Below are 16,194 nucleotides of genomic sequence, written 5' to 3'. Positions count from 1 at the left end.
AATTTTTCGATTTTTCATTTCAGTTCTTCAATATTTCAGTTTTTCAAGTTTTCGAATTTTTCAAATGTTTTGATTTCTTAATGAATCGCATTTTTGACCTCGCGGTTTTAGATATTTTTCAAATTTGACAATTATAAACTGTCAATTTTTCGATTTTTCAATTAATCGATGTTTTGATTTTCCCATTTCTTGACCTTCGAGCGTTTCGATTTTCCTGTTCTTCAATTTTTTGATTTTTCAGGTTTTTGATTTTTCAATTTTTCGATTTTTTAAGGTTTCGATTTTTCGACTTCACTTTTTGGATTTTTCGATTGCTCAATTTTTCCACTTTTTAGGTTCTCAGTTTTTGGATATTTCAGTTTTCGGATTTTTCAGGTTTTCCATTTTTCAGTTTTTTGATATTTCAATTTTGGGATTTTTCAATATTTTGATTCTTCCGACTTTTCGATTTTTGGCTTCTGGCAGTGACTATGTATTTAACATCTATACTCACTACTTCTGGATTTTTCGATGTGTCGAATTTTTTACTTTTTCGATTTTTAAATTTTAGATTTTTTAATTTTTAAAATTTTAGATTTTTCAATTTTTCATTTCAGTTCTTCGATATTTCAGTTTTTCAAGTTTTCGAATTTTTCAAATGAATCGATTTTCGACTTCACGGTTTTAGATTTTCTGTTTTTCAATTGTCATTTTGTCAAATTTTCGATTTTTTAATTTTTCAAATTTGACTTTTATAAACTCCCAATTTTTCGATTTTTCAATTAATCGATGTTTTGATTTTCCTATTTCTTCTGTTCTTCAATTCTTTAATTTTTTGATTTTTCAATTTTTCGATTTTTTAAGGCTTCTATTTTTCGATTTCACTTTTTTGATTTTTAGATTTTTCAGTCTTTCGATATTTCAGTTTTCGGATTTTTCAATATTTCTGTTCTTCGACTTTTCCACTTTTGACTTCTGGATTTTTCGATGTGTTGATTATTTTACTTTTTCGATTTTTAAATTTTAGATTTCTCAATTTTTTTGTATTCTAATTTTTCAATATTTTAGATTTTCTGTTTTTCTATTGTCGTTTTTTCAAATTTTAGATTTTTCAATTTTTCAAATTTGACATCTATAAACTGTCAATTTTTCAATTAATCGATGTTTTGATTTTCCCATTTCTTGATTTTCGAGTGTTTCGATATTCATGTTCTTCAATTCTTTAATTATTCGATTTTTCAGGTTTTTGGTTTTTTATTTTTTTAAGGTTTCGAATTTTCGACTTCACTTTTTGGATTTTTCGATTGCTCAATTTTTCCACTTTTTAGGTTCTCAGTTTTTGGATATTTCAGTTTTCGGATTTTTCAGGTTTTCCATTTTTCAGTTTTTCGATATTTCAGTTTTGGGATTTTTCAATATTTTGATTCTTCGATTTTTGGCTTCTGGAGTTTTCGGTGTGTGGATTTTTTTACTTTTTCGATTTTTCAATTTTTCGATTGCTTGAACTTTCGATTTTTCGACTTCCCGGTTTTAGATTTTCTCTTTTCAATTGTCGTTTGAAATTTTTCGATTTTTTAATGTTTGGTTTCCCGATTTAGTTTCCCATTTTTACTTTTTCTTTCATTTTTCAGTTTTGGGATTTTTCAATATTTCCATTCTTCGACTTTTCGATTTTTGACTCCTGGATTTTTTGATGTGTTCGATTTTTTTACTTTTTCGATTTTTAAATTTTTAAAATTTTAGATTTTTCATTTCAGTTCTTCGATATTTGAATTTTTCAAATGTTTCGATTTCTTAACCTTTTGATTTTTCGGCTTCCCGGTTTTAGATTTTCTGTTTTTCAATTGTCATTTCGTCAAATTTTCGATTTTTTAATTTTTCAAATTTGATTTTTATAAACTCTCATTTTTCCGATTTTTCAATTGATCGATGTTTTGATTTTTCCATTTCTCAACCTTCGAGTGTTTCGATTTTCCTGTTCTTCAGTTCTTTAATTTTTTGATTTTTCAGTTTTAGGATTTTTCAATATTTCAATTCTTCGGCTTTTCTATTTTTGACTTCTGGGTTTTTCGATATGTCTACCTTTTAACTTTTTCGATTTTTCAATTTTTGGATTTTTGAATTTTAGATTTTTCAATCTTTTGATATTTTAATTTTTCAATATTTCTTAATCTTTCTATTTTTCGACTTCCTGGTTTTAGATGTTCTGTTTTTCAATTTTTCGATTTGTTAATTTTTTATTCCCGATTTACGGAGATTTGATTGTTCAGGTTTTCGATTTATCAGTTTTTCAATTTTTTATTTTGGCCTATTTCGATTTCCCAGTTTTTCCAGTTTTCCATTTTTTCGTTTTTTGATTTTTCCGCTTTTCCAATTTTTCAACTTTTAACTTTTTGTTTGTCGATTTCTCTATTTTTCGATTTTTCGACTTCATCACTTTTCGATTTCTCGTTCATTGGATCTTTCAATCTCTCAATTTTTCAAATTTTAGATTTTTTAATTTTCAAATCTCACTTTTATAAACTCAATTTTTCGATTTTTCAATTAATCGATGTTTTATTTTCCGATTTCTTGACCTTGGAGTGTTTCGATTTTCCTATTCTTCAATTTTTTGATTTTTCGATTTTTCAGTTTTTAGATATTTCAGTTTTAGGATTTTTTAATATTTCAATTTTTCGACTTTTCCATTTTTGACTTCTGGATTTTTCGATGTACCGACTTTTTACTTTTTCGATGTTTAAATTTTAGATTTCTCAATTTTTTGGTATTTTAATTTTTCAATATTTAAAATTTTAGGTTTTTCGATTTCTCGATTTCTCATTTCAGTTCTTCAATATTTCAGTTTTTCAAGTTTTCGAATTTTTCAAATGTTTTGATTTCTTAATGAATCGATTTTTGACTTCGCGGTTTTAGATTTTCTTTTTCAAATTTTCGATTTTTCAAATTTGACAGTTATAAACTGTCAATTTTTCGATTTTTCAATTAATCGATGTTTTGATTTTCCCATTTCTTGACCTTCGAGTGTTTCGATTTTCCTGTTCTTCAATTTTTTTATTTTTCAATTTTTCGATTTTTTAAGGTTTCTATTTTTTGACTTCACTTTTTTGATTTTTCGATTTTTCAGTTTTTAGATATTTCAGTTTTAGGATTTTTCAATATTTCAATTCTTCGGCTTTTCTATTTTTGACTTCTCGGTTTTTCGATGTGTCTACCTTTCTACTTTTTCGATTTTTCAATTTTTGGAATTTTAGATTTTTCAATTTTTTGATTTTAAATTTTTCAAGATTTCTTAGTCTTTCTATTTTTCGACTTCCTGGTTTTAGATGTGCGGTTTTTCAATTTTTCGATTTGTTAATTTTTCATTCCAGATTTATCGAGATTTGATTGTTCAGGTTTTCGATTTCAGTTTTTCAATTTTTTATTTTGGCCTATTTCGGTTTCTCAGTTTTTCTAGTTTTCCATTTTTTCGTTTTTTGATTTTTCTATTGCTCAATTTTTCGACTTTTTAGGTTCTCAGTTTTTGGATATTTCAGTTTTCGGATTTTTCAGGTTTTCCATTTTTCAGTTTTGGGATTTTTCAATATTTTGATTCTTCCGACTTTTCGATTTTTGGCTTCCGGATTTTTCGATGTGTCGATTTTTAAATTTTAGATTTTTTAATTTTTAAAATTTTAGATTTTTCGATTTCTCGATTTTTCATTTCAGTTCTTCGATATTTAAACTTTTCAAGTTTTGGAATTTTTCAAATATTTCGATTTCTTAATCTTTTGATTTTTCAACTTCCAGGTTTTAGATTTTCTGTTTTTCAATTGTTGTTTTGTCAAATTTTCGATTTTTTAATTTTTCAAATGTGACTTTTATAAACTGTCAATTTTTCGATTTTTCAATTAATCGATGTTTTGATTTTCCCATTTCTTGACCTTCGAGTGGTTCGATTTTCCTGTTCTTCAATTCTTTAATTTTTTGATTTTTCAGGTTTTTGATTTTTCAATTTTCGACTTCACTTTTTTACTTTTTCGATTTTTAAATTTTAGATTTCTCAATTTTTTGGTATTTTAATTTTTCAATATTTAAAATTTTAGATTTTTCGATGTCTCGATTTTTCATTTTAGCTCTTCCATATTTCAATTTTTCAAATGTTTCGATTTTTCGACGTCCTGGTTTTAGATTTTCTGTTTTTCAATTGTGGTTTTTCCAGTTTTTCGATTTTTAAATTTTAGATTTTTCTCTCGATTTTTCAGGTTTTTGATTTTTTATTTTTTAATTTTTTTAAGGTTTCGATTTTTCTACTTCACTTTTTGGAATTTTCGATTGCTCAATTTTTCGACTTCACTTTTTGGAATTTTCGATTGCTCAATTTTTCGACTTTTTAGGTTCTCGGTTTTTGGATATTTCAGTTTTCGGATTTTTCAGGTTTTCCATTTTTCAGTTTTTATTTCAATTTTTAGTTTTTCGATATTTCAGTTTTGGGATTTTTCAATATTTTGATTCTTCCGACTTTTCGATTTTTGGCTTCCGGATTTTTCGATGTGTCGATTTTTAAATTTTAGATTTTTTAATTTTTAAAATTTTAGATTTTTCGATTTCTCGATTTTTCATTTCAGTTCTTCGATATTTAAACTTTTCAAGTTTTGGAATTTTTCAAATATTTCGATTTCTTAATCTTTTGATTTTTCAACTTCCAGGTTTTAGATTTTCTGTTTTTCAATTGTTGTTTTGTCAAATTTTCGATTTTTTAATTTTTCAAATGTGACTTTTATAAACTGTCAATTTTTCGATTTTTCAATTAATCGATGTTTTGATTTTCCCATTTCTTGACCTTCGAGTGGTTCGATTTTCCTGTTCTTCAATTCTTTAATTTTTTGATTTTTCAGGTTTTTGATTTTTCAATTTTCGACTTCACTTTTTTACTTTTTCGATTTTTAAATTTTAGATTTCTCAATTTTTTGGTATTTTAATTTTTCAATATTTAAAATTTTAGATTTTTCGATGTCTCGATTTTTCATTTTAGCTCTTCCATATTTCAATTTTTCAAATGTTTCGATTTTTCGACGTCCTGGTTTTAGATTTTCTGTTTTTCAATTGTGGTTTTTCCAGTTTTTCGATTTTTAAATTTTAGATTTTTCTCTCGATTTTTCAGGTTTTTGATTTTTTATTTTTTAATTTTTTTAAGGTTTCGATTTTTCTACTTCACTTTTTGGAATTTTCGATTGCTCAATTTTTCGACTTCACTTTTTGGAATTTTCGATTGCTCAATTTTTCGACTTTTTAGGTTCTCGGTTTTTGGATATTTCAGTTTTCGGATTTTTCAGGTTTTCCATTTTTCAGTTTTTATTTCAATTTTTAGTTTTTCGATATTTCAGTTTTGGGATTTTTCAATATTTTGATTCTTCCGACTTTTCGATTTTTGGCTTCTGGAGTTTTCGATGTGTCGATTTTTCAATTTTTGATTTTTTAATTTTTAAAATTTTAGATTTTTCGATTTCTCGATTTTTCATTTCAGTTCTTCGATATTTTGATATTTCGACTTCCCGGTTTTAGATTTTCTGTTTTTCAATTGTCATTTTGTCAAATTCGATTTTTTAATTTTTCAAATTTGACTTTTATAAACTCTCTATTTTTCGATTTTTCAATTAATCGATGTCAGGATTTTCCTGTTCTTCAATTCTTTAATTTTTTGATTTTTCAATTTTTCGATTTTTTAAGATTTCTGTTTTTCGACTTCACTTTTTGATTTTTCGATTTTTCAGTTTTTAGATATTTCAGTTTTAGGATTTTTCAATATTTCAATTCTTCGGCTTTTCTATTTTTGACTTCTGGGTTTTCCGATGTGTCTGCCTTTTTACTTTTGATTTTTCAATTTTTGGATTTTTAAATTTTGTGGTATCCTCCCTTGTTCGCGGCCCCACGTGAGGGCGACAGATTGTGGTAGCTCAGCGGTTTATTAATAATAAGAACAATACAAATCAAAAGTAGGGTATAGGTTCTCGAAGTGGTGGCAATTCTCGTCGGGGATGGTGGCGGCTCCTGGGACTCAGAGCGTCGTAGGGGATGACGGCAGCGATGTATGTAGCACAGGGCACCTGGACAGTGCGACCCTGGAGATGACGACGTCGGCGATGCGGTACAGGAGACCTAGAGAATGCGACCCTGGAGACGACGACGTCGGCGATGCGGCACAGGGGACCTGGACAGTGCGACCCTGGAGATGACGACGTCGGCGATACGGCACAGGGGACCTAGAGAGTGCGACCCTGGAGATGACGACGTCGGCGATGCGGCACAGGGGACCTAGAGAGTACGACCCTGGAGATGACGACGTCGGCGATGCGGCACAGGGGACCTAGAGAGTGCGACCCTGGAGATGACGTCGTTGAAGCGACGCAGGGGACCGTAAAACAGTGCAGCCCTGGTGAAGATCTCGAAGCGGCGCAGGGGACCGTAAAACAGTGCAGCCCTGGTGAAGATCTCGAAGCAGCGCAGGGGACCGTAAAACAGTGCAGCCCTGGTGATAATATCTCGAAGCAGCGCAGGGGACCGTAACACAGTGCAGCCCTGGTGATGATCTCGAAGTAGCGCAGGGGACCGTAACACAGTGCAGCCCTGGAAACGACCAGAAGGGGACCGAGACAGTGCAACCCTTAAGGTGGAGATGGTGGAGTTCCATCTGCCTGGAAAGCGTCCGAGTTGCCCTTTTATAGGCAGGGTTGAGATGCGTGGGAGTACCTGCACAATGAAGTAACTTCAGGTGGGGTGCGTTCCAGTGGGGGTGAGCTTGGTGGGGTTGATATCGGCGCTGCCGAGGACAGCGCCCTCGAAAGGGTACTAGCGGAGCGCTTTGAAAGCTCCGCTACAATTTTAGATTTTTCAATCTGTTGATATTTTAATTTTTCAATTTTTCGATTTGTTAATTTTTCATGCCCGATTTATCGAGATTTGATTGTTCAGGTTTTCGATTTATTAGTTTTTCAATTTTTTATTTTGGCCTATTTCGTTTCTCAGTTTTTCCTGTTTTCCATTTTTTCGTTTTTTCAATTTTTCAACTTTTAACTTTTTGTTTTCGATTTCTCTATTTTTCGTTTTTTCGACTTCATCAGTTTCGATTTCTCGTTCTTTCAATCTCTCAATTTTTCGAATTTTTAAATTTTTTGATTTCTGGATTTATCGAGATTTGGATTTCTGAATTGTTCAACTTTTCGACTTCACGATTTCTTGATATTTTGATTTTTCGATTTCTCGGTTTTCCGATTTTTCAGTTTTTCGAGGTTTCAATTTTTCAGTTATCCGATTTTTTAAATTTGAGAGTTCATTTTTCGATTTTCAGTTCTTCGATATTTCGATTTTTCAATGTTCCGGTTTTACGATTTTTTAAGGTTTCAATTTTTCGATTATTAGATTTCTCGATTTTTGGAATTTTCTATTATTTTGATTTTTTTTTTCTTAGTGTTAATATCATACAAAAATTGTCACTAAAAACATTTAAAAATTCATACAAAATAGAAGACAGTGTTTTCAAAATGTTTTCCCGAAAAAATCCATTGGGTTATTACAATTTCAACAATATTCTTAGTTTAAGACGTTTTGCTAGTATAAAACACAAACAAAGAATTCATTCTTTTACAAAATATGTAAAATCATCTAAATATGTACCAAAAATATTCACTTTTAGTCACTTGGATTTAGCATTTAGCCCTCTAAATTTCAAAATGGCCGCCTTGCGAAACTAAGTACGTATGCAACCAACAATACACCGCAGCAAAAATCCTTGGTAAAACTCGTTTTCATAAACAAAACATTACAATTTATAATTATTTGGCTATTACCTTATCAGCGTAAGCCAGTAAACGTATAATTAAATTACTAATCACGGCCATTAAGTTTATTTACAACTCCTTTATTATTATTTTACAAAAAAGTCATCAAATACGAAAATCATCATCCTTAAAACTAATAAATAGTAAAAGTTGGCGATTTATTATCCAACTACCTCCCGGCGTCATTCCACGGTCAATGTCCAATTTTCTCCATGACCTATAACAACAATGACAAGACGCGATTTGACCCACCAACCCAGAGTTCTAAATCTAGAAGTGACTTCGCAGCGGTGATAACAGTACGATAAGCCTTCCACTCGTTCGTATTTACATTAAATAAAACCAGATTTCAGTCCCACACAGAGATACGCCTCTGCCATGGTGATATCTCCACCTCAAAAACTAACAATGCTGTTCGAAATCATAGGAGCTGGTGTCTTCAGTTATGGCCTTTTCTACCTCCTCGCCATGTGCTTCGTCGACTGCGACGTCGAACTGTGGTTTTACTCGATTTTCGGACGATCCCCACGTACGTACGACTTTAATTTTTTAATATTAGAAAGAAATTAAATGACTGTAGGTAAGCTGAAAGGCAAAGTCGTGTGCATCACGGGGGCTTCCAGCGGAATCGGCGAACACACAGCCAAAGCCCTCGCCAAACGCGGGGTGAAACTAGCTCTGACAGCCCGGCGAAAAAACGAACTCGAGCGGGTGAAACGAGAGTGCATTGGTATTAAAAATCACTTTAGTAGTGCGCTTTGAAAGCAAGTGTTGTAGAGCTCTCCAAAGGCCAGCTCGTCGACGACGACGTCCTCGTGCTGGCCTTCGACATCACCGACTTGTCGCTCCACAAGAAAGTCCTCGAACAAATTATCAACCACTTCGGGTCTCTTGACATCCTAGTCAACAATGCGGGGCGATCCCAGCGAGCCCTCTTCGAACACATTCAAATGAACGTGGATAAGCAAATGTTCGACCTTAACGTCTTCGCCGTCGTGAATTTGTCGCGGTTTGCGGTGAAATATTTTAGCGAGAGGGGCTCCGGTCACGTGGCTGTGGTGTCGAGTTTAGCTGGAGTCTTCGGGGTGCCTTATTCAGCCACGTACACCGCCACGAAGCACGCCATCCACGTAAAGTATCGCCAAAGTTAAGTTTGAGGTTAGAGTTGTAGTTGTAGGGGTACTTTGGGGCCCTCAGGACCGAAAAAACCGGCAAAAACATCGCAGTGACGTTACTGTGTCCAGGACCGGTTTACACGAATTTCTTGCAGGAGAGTTTCACGGAGAAAGACGGTGAAGTAAGCGCCATCTATTGACAGGTGTCGCGTTAGCGCCCTCTAGCGAATAAATCTGTGTTGATTGCAGAAATATGGAATTCCGGCTAATAAAACCGATAGGAGGATGACGGGGGAGAGGTGCGGGGAGCTCTGTGCAGTGGCTTTGGCCAATAGGACTCATGAATCTTGGATGGGGATTTTTCCGATGATGCCGTTTGTGTACACAGCTGTGTATTTTCCTATTGTTTCGAAAATGTAGTTGTATTTTAGTGGTGTTGTGGGGTTTTTGATTGATTTTGTTTTAGGTGTTTGAAGTTGTTGGGGCCGCAGAGGTTGTTCAAGATCAGGGATAGTAAAGAAATAACGCTCGATGAGGTAGCTATAGCGTAGTTCTGTGTTTGTGTTTTCTCTAGGTTTAATTTTATAAATGGTAACAAGTCGCTCGAATTATTCAAGGTACTTTTGAAATAATTGTGGGAAAGTTGCATTGTACTGAAAACTGTTAACAAAGGTCAACTTCTTTTATTATGTTAATGTTTGCTTTAAATTATGTGTAGGTTAAGACTACTAAGATTAAAAAACGTAAAAGAGATACTTTGCATACAATTCGTTTATAATGTACATACACTCACGCTAGCTGCTTTCAATAAATATACTTAATTTGTATTAGATCACTCGTAAAACTTACTAGTTTAAATTTCGTTAGTCGGAAAATTACACCTAAAGCGTATTTGTAATATATGATCTTTATATAGTAGGGTTGGCCATGAAAATCTAGTGAGTTTGTTGGTATTCGATGCAGAAGAATAAAAATTCCCTGAACTTTTTTCGTTAGGTTATGTTTTATTAAATTAAAGGTTAAAAAATATGCCAGAAATATAAACATTGTTGCCGATACTTTCAGTTTTCAGTAGCAATGACCAAGTTAACGGTATCCATTTCTTAGAAAACATAAAACTTTACGCTATTTAAAACAGTTATTCGGCTTTTTGTAAGTGTTTATGTAAGAAACAAACACTAAAATTTCACTTAAACATTGTTTTTATATGAATGGGGGTTCTACATACGACTATTGTCGTATGCCATATTTAACACCTAAATTTCACAAGTTTTTACAAGATTATCAGGCCTAAAATTAGTTTTATCTAAACAAGTACTAGGCCCACCCACCCGCCCCTTATTTACCCAGAGGATATGTGATTTGCCAAAATCAGTCATATCTTACCAAGTACTAGCCCCGCCCACCCACCCTCTATTTTCTTAGAAAGTATGTCATTTACAAGATCAGTCTAATCTTATAAAGTACTAGCCCCTCCCACCCGCCCCTATTTTTTCACAGGATGTCATTTTTTCCATTTTTCAGTTTTAAGATATTTTAATTTTTCGTTGTTTTGAATTTTGTGATATTTTGTTTTATCACTTTATGATTTTTCGTTGTTTTCATTTTTGCCATTTTTCGTCTCTCAATTTTTATTTTTTCGATTTTGCATTTTTTAGATTTTTACATTTCACAATTTGTCGCTCTTCTATTTCTCGAATTTCAATTTTTGAACTTTTCGATATTTCATTTTTGCAATTTTTCAATTTTTCAGGTTTTCGACGTTTCTGTCTTCAATTTTTAAATTCTTCATTTTTGATTATACAATTTTTCGGTGTTCCGATTTTCCAATTTTTCGATTGTTTAATTTCTCGGTATTCACTTTTTCAGATTTTCAATTTTTAGAGATTTTAGTTTTTCGTTGTTTTCAATTTTGTGATTTTTTGTGTATCAGTTTTTAATTTTTAAGTTTTTAAATTTTTCGAATTCTTTAATTTTTCGTTGTGTCATTGTTACAATTTTTCGATTTTTCAATATTTTGTTTTTTCGATTTTTTCCGATTTTTCAATTTTTTGTTATTTTAATTTTTATATGTCATTTGCCAAAATCAGTCTTATCTTACCAAGTACTAGCCCCGCCCACCCACCCTCTATTTTTTCACAGGATGTCATTTTCTCCATTTTTCAATTTAAAGAAATTTTAATTTTTCGTTATTTTGAATTTTGTGGTATTTCGTTTTATCATTTATCACTTTATAATTTTTCGTTGTTTTCGTTTTTGCCATTTTTCGTCTCTCAATTTGTCGATTTTCTATTTCTCGAATTTTAATTTTTGAACTTTTCGATATTTCATTTTTGCAATTTTTCAATTTTTCAGTTTTCAATTTTTTGATTTTGCCATTTTTCGAATATTTAGTAGATTTTTAATGTTTCAGTTTTTCGATGTTTCAGTGTTCCATTTTTGATTATACAATTTCTCGGTGTTCGATTTTCCAATTTTTCGATTATTTAATTTCTGAGTTTTTCAATTTTTCAAATTTTTACCGATTTTTGAACTACTTTTCGATTTTTCAATGTTCGGTTATTTTAATTTTTCGTTGTTTTCAATTTTGCGGTTTTTCGTTTCTCAATTTTTAATTTTTCGATTTTTCATTTTTGATTATACAATTTTTCGGTGTTCCGATTTTCCAATTTTTCGTTTATTTAATTTCTCGGTTTTTCACTTTTTCAGATTTTTCGGCTTGCCAATTTTTAAATATTTTAGTTTTTCGTTGTTTTCTATTTTGTGATTTTTTGTCTATCAGTTTTTAATTTTTAAGTTGTTAAATATTTCGAATTCTTTAACTTTTCGATGTGTCATTGTTACAATTTTTCGATTTTTTGGTTATTTTAATTTTTATGTCATTTACCAAAATCAGTCTTATCTTACCAAGTACTAGCCCCGTCCACCCGCCCCCTATTTTTTCACAGGATGTCATTTTTTCCATTTTTCAATTTAAAGAAATTTTAATTTTTCGTTGTTTTGAATTTTGTGGTATTTCGTTTTATCACTTTATAATTTTTCGTTGTTTTCATTTTTGCCATTTTTCGTCTCTCAATTTTTAATTTTTTGATTTTGCGATTTTTCGAATATGTATTAGATTTTTAATGTTTCAGTTTTTCGATGATTCAGTGTTCAATTTTTAAATTTTTAATTTTTAATTATACAATTTCTAGGTGTTCGATTTTCCAATTTTTCGATTATTTAGTTTCTGAGTTTTTCAATTTCTCAAATTTTATATATTAACCAATTTTTGAACTACTTTTCGATTTTTCAATGTTCGGTTATTTTAATTTTTCGTTGTTTTCAATTTTGCGGTTTTTCGTTTCTCAATTTTTAATTTTTCGATTTTTCATTTTTGATTATACAATTTTTCGGTGTTCCGATTTTCCAATTTTTCGATTATTTAATTTCTCGGTTTTTCACTTTTTCAGATTTTTCGGCTTTTCAATTTTTTGATATTTTAGTTTTTCGTTGTTTTCAATTTTGTGATTTTTTGTCTACCAGTTTTTAATTTTTAAGTTGTTAAATTTTTCGAATTCTTTAACTTTTCGATGTGTCATTGTTACAATTTTTCGATTTTTCAATATTTTGTTTTTTGATTTTTTCCGATTTTTCAATTTTTGGTTGTTTTAATTTTTATATGTCATTTGCCAAAATCAGTCTTATCTTACCAAGTACTAGCCCCGCCCACCCACCCTCTATTTTCTTAGAAAGTATGTCGTTTGCCAAAATCAGTCTTATCTTATAAAGTACTAGCCCCACCCACCCGCCCCCTATTTTTTCACAGGATGTCATTTTTTCCGTTTTTCAATTTAAAGAAATTTTAATTTTTCGTTGTTTTCATTTTTGCCATTTTTCGTCTCAATTTTTAATTTTTCGATTTTGCAGTTTTTAGATTTTTACATTTCTCAATTTGTCGATTTTCTATTTCTCGAATTTCAATTTTTGAACTTTTCGATATTTCATTTTTGCAATTTTTCAGTTTTCAATTTTTTGATTTTGCGATTTTTCGAATATTTAGTAGATTTTTAATGTTTCAGTTTTTCGATGTTTCAGTGTTCCATTTTTGATTATACAATTTCCGACTTTTCAATTTTTCGATTATTTAATTTCTCGATTTTTCACTTTTTCAGATTTTTTGGCTTTTCAATTTTTATATTTTAGTTTTTCGTTGTTTTAAATTTTGTGATTTTTTGTCTATCAGTTTTTAATTTTTAAGTTGTTAAATTTTTCGAATTCTTTACTTTTCGAAGTCATTGTTACAATTTTTCGATTTTTCAATGTATTTTGTTTTTTCGATTTTTTCCGATTTTTGAACCATTTTCCGATTTTTCAATTTTTGGTTATTTTAATTTTTATATGTCATTTGCCAAAATCAGTCTTATCTTATGAAGTACTAGCCCCGCCCACCCGCCCCCTAATTTTTCACAGGATGTCATTTTTTCCATTTTTCAATTTAAAGAAATTTTAATTTTTCGTTGTTTTGAATTTTGTGGTATTTCGTTTTACCACTTTATAATTTTTCGTTTTCATTTTTGCCATTTTTCGTCTCTCAATTTTTAATTTTTCGATTTTGCAGTTTTTAGATTTTTACATTTCTCAATTTGTCGATTTTCTATTTCTCGAATTTCAGTTTTTGAACTTTTCGATATTTCATTTTTGCAATTTTTCAATTTTTCAGGTTTTCGACGTTTTTATCTTCAATTTTTAAATTTTTCATTTTTGATTATACAATTTCTCGGTGTTCGATTTTCCAATTTTTCGATTATTTAATTTCTGAGTTTTTCAATTTCTCAAATTTTTGATATTTTCCGATTTTTGAACTACTTTTCTCCGCCCCTAGGTCTGATTACGAATGAAAAATTCATCATAATAATTGAGATCGAGAATCTTTGTGATCTCTGTTTTTTTTTTCCCTCTTAAAATATGAAGTTCTGTTTCGACTACACGACATTTAAACATGTTTTCAGTTTCTTGTTGGGAAAAGAAAACTTCGTATATTAAGAAAAGTTGGGCAAGATAGAAGCCCCGCCCACCCACCCCTTCCCAATTGTGATGAATTTTTTATTCATCGTAAGCCGAGGGGCGGAGTTAAATGGCAAGATACACATTTCTCTGTGAAAATTTACGGTTTTAAACATATTTTGAGTTTCTTGTTATGAAAAGAAGACTATGTATTATATTAAAAAATTTCCATAGAAAAGTGGCAATCCAGCTCAAAGCAAATGCCAATCAGACTACTGACAGACAAAAAACTAAATCACCAAATCAGTTTATCCAACTTAAAGAAAAAATATCAAAGCCTACTTTACTATATAAAGATCGTGAATGGATAATAGTGTGTAAAGTCGCGATCTTTTCTATAGAACCACTCCCTAGTGTAAATTTTCAAAATTTGTTTGGTGTAAGTGACCTTGACGGGTTTCTGGGGGAAAACATATGTGTCAAAAATCTGACAGGTTAGATGGCCCCATTGTTAATGTAGATATTTTATTTTAATAAATAGATGAACAGAACATACAGTCTGCACAGGATACAGTGCGGCACATTTGAGGGCAACCAAAACATTAGTGTTGTGCTAGTTTCGATTGCCATATCAACTACCGCTACCAACCGCGTCCGGCGTAAAGTACTGGATGACAGGGCTACCAACTTGACTTTTTATCGAGTGGTTCCGTAGAAATGACCGCTACTGTATATTTTACACTTCTGGGTGGATATTTTAACTAATACAATAATAATCAGTATTTTTTAACTAAAATTTATTCTACTCATAAGCTCGTTTTCTTTTTCAGGGTAAACAAAAACTGTGATCTACTCTGTTCTATTTGGTGAAGGATCGTCTTAACTTTCTTATTCAACTAACACTGGTTTTGGGCCAAAAATTTTAGCCATTGTTTGATACTTGATATGTAGGTAGCTTGATTGCACCCACATCAAATTTTGTTGCTGCTAGTATATACATTGGCGTAAATAAATATTGCAAAAAAATTTCATGTGGATGCAACTTTTCATTTATCTTTGTGGTGGGATTCTCGTAATTTTTTTTAGAATTATTTCGATTTTATGGGTTAGATATTGTGTAACGGTTTCTTTAAAAATCGAAATACTTCTTAGAATTTGTTGAGTTAAAAAATAGCGCTATTTGGGGCCATTTACTTACTAGTGGTTGTAGTTTGGTGTTATTTTTCAACTTGTATACCGTCGAACTTATTCGTGACGTCACTCTAACGTCACGTAAAAAACGTTTCGAATCTTTCAGTGGGATACCAATACAGGCGCTATTCATTATATATTTTTGTACATTTGTACACTCAAATAAAAAGGTTAGTTCTTTGAACAAAATGGCGAAATGTCAACAATTTTATTCCAAACTACCCTACACAGTTTAACACTTAAAAAAACAACCCCCTACTCATTAAAATCCGCTTTCCTCCTCTCCTTCCCCCTCAAAATCGCCGCCTTGAACAACCTACAGTACAACTCCACCGCCGCCGGCGAGTCGTCATTCCCCGGCACCGGATACGTCAGCAAATTCGGATTACAATTCGAGTCCACAACCCCCACCGTAGCAATCCCCATCTTAGCCGCATCCTTGACCGCCGTATGCTGCAGCAACACATTATTCTGACTATTGAAAAAAATACACAAATCCGGCAGCCTCGTCACAGCCCCAAACTGCTTAGTCGCGTTAGTAAAAATCCCGCCCCTCCAGAACCTCGTGTGCGCGAACTCCCCGCACTCTTGCGCCGTCTTCTCCACCAGGTGCGAGTTCTGGGCCCCGCGCAGGAAAAACAGGATTATACCGTCCCGGTAGGCCACGTGGGCGGCCACGTTCAGGGCTCTGCGTAGGTATTCGGCGGTCTTGTCTAGGTCAAAGATGATGTGACCCAGGCGGCTGCCGTAGACGTAGGGCAGCATGCGCTCGTCCAGGGAGCCGTCTCTGTGACCGTAGTGGACGCGGGCGTCGAATAGGTCCTTCACGGTGAACAAGTTGTGCACGCTGAAGTAGTCGGGGTGAGCTAGAGCGGCTTTATGGGGGTCGGCTGAAAAAAGTGCGGTTAAGTAAAGCGGTGGAGTGACTAGCGCTTACGGGTGGCTTGGGCTTCGGTGAGGGTGGAATTGAGGCGCGCTGTGGAGATTGAGCCCCATTTTCGAGACAAAAGCGAAAGCGAACGCATTTTGGAGGTTAGGGTTGATTGAGGTTAGGTTATCAGAATTGCGGTGTGCGCTTGCGTAAATTAGGTGAGTTTATTTTTTTTATT

At 32.2% G+C, this 16,194-nt stretch overlaps 2 protein-coding genes across 2 annotated transcripts; one reads left to right on the top strand and one right to left on the bottom strand.

Moving 5' to 3' along the window:
- The first annotated feature begins 7,833 nt into the window (after window positions 1-7,833).
- On the top strand, window positions 7,834-15,274 carry LOC135127645 (dehydrogenase/reductase SDR family member 7). Its single transcript, XM_064054169.1, has 8 exons — window positions 7,834-8,092; window positions 8,140-8,322; window positions 8,374-8,523; window positions 8,571-8,923; window positions 8,971-9,090; window positions 9,158-9,324; window positions 9,375-9,444; window positions 14,725-15,274. The coding sequence occupies exons 2-8, from the start codon at window positions 8,172-8,174 to the stop codon at window positions 14,740-14,742; spliced, it is 1,029 nt and encodes a 342-aa protein (XP_063910239.1). The 5' UTR covers window positions 7,834-8,092; window positions 8,140-8,171; the 3' UTR covers window positions 14,743-15,274.
- Window positions 15,275-15,279: 5 nt separating this feature from the next.
- Window positions 15,280-16,167, bottom strand: LOC135127646 (small ribosomal subunit protein uS2m). Its single transcript, XM_064054170.1, has 2 exons — window positions 16,023-16,167; window positions 15,280-15,975 (listed from the first exon to the last, which is right to left on the bottom strand). Exons 1-2 carry the CDS (start codon window positions 16,108-16,110, stop codon window positions 15,341-15,343), a joined length of 723 nt encoding a protein of 240 aa, XP_063910240.1. The 5' UTR covers window positions 16,111-16,167; the 3' UTR covers window positions 15,280-15,340.
- Window positions 16,168-16,194: the final 27 nt, after the last annotated feature.

Source organism: Zophobas morio, unplaced genomic scaffold, assembly GCF_036711695.1.
Source record: "Zophobas morio isolate AGI-343-1 ecotype UQ-CSIRO unplaced genomic scaffold, CSIRO_AGI_Zmor_V1 ptg000012l, whole genome shotgun sequence".
Taxonomy (NCBI): Eukaryota; Metazoa; Arthropoda; class Insecta; order Coleoptera; family Tenebrionidae; genus Zophobas; species Zophobas morio.
The sequence above is the reverse complement of the archived record's forward strand: the minus strand, read 5'-3'. Positions and strand labels throughout refer to the sequence as shown.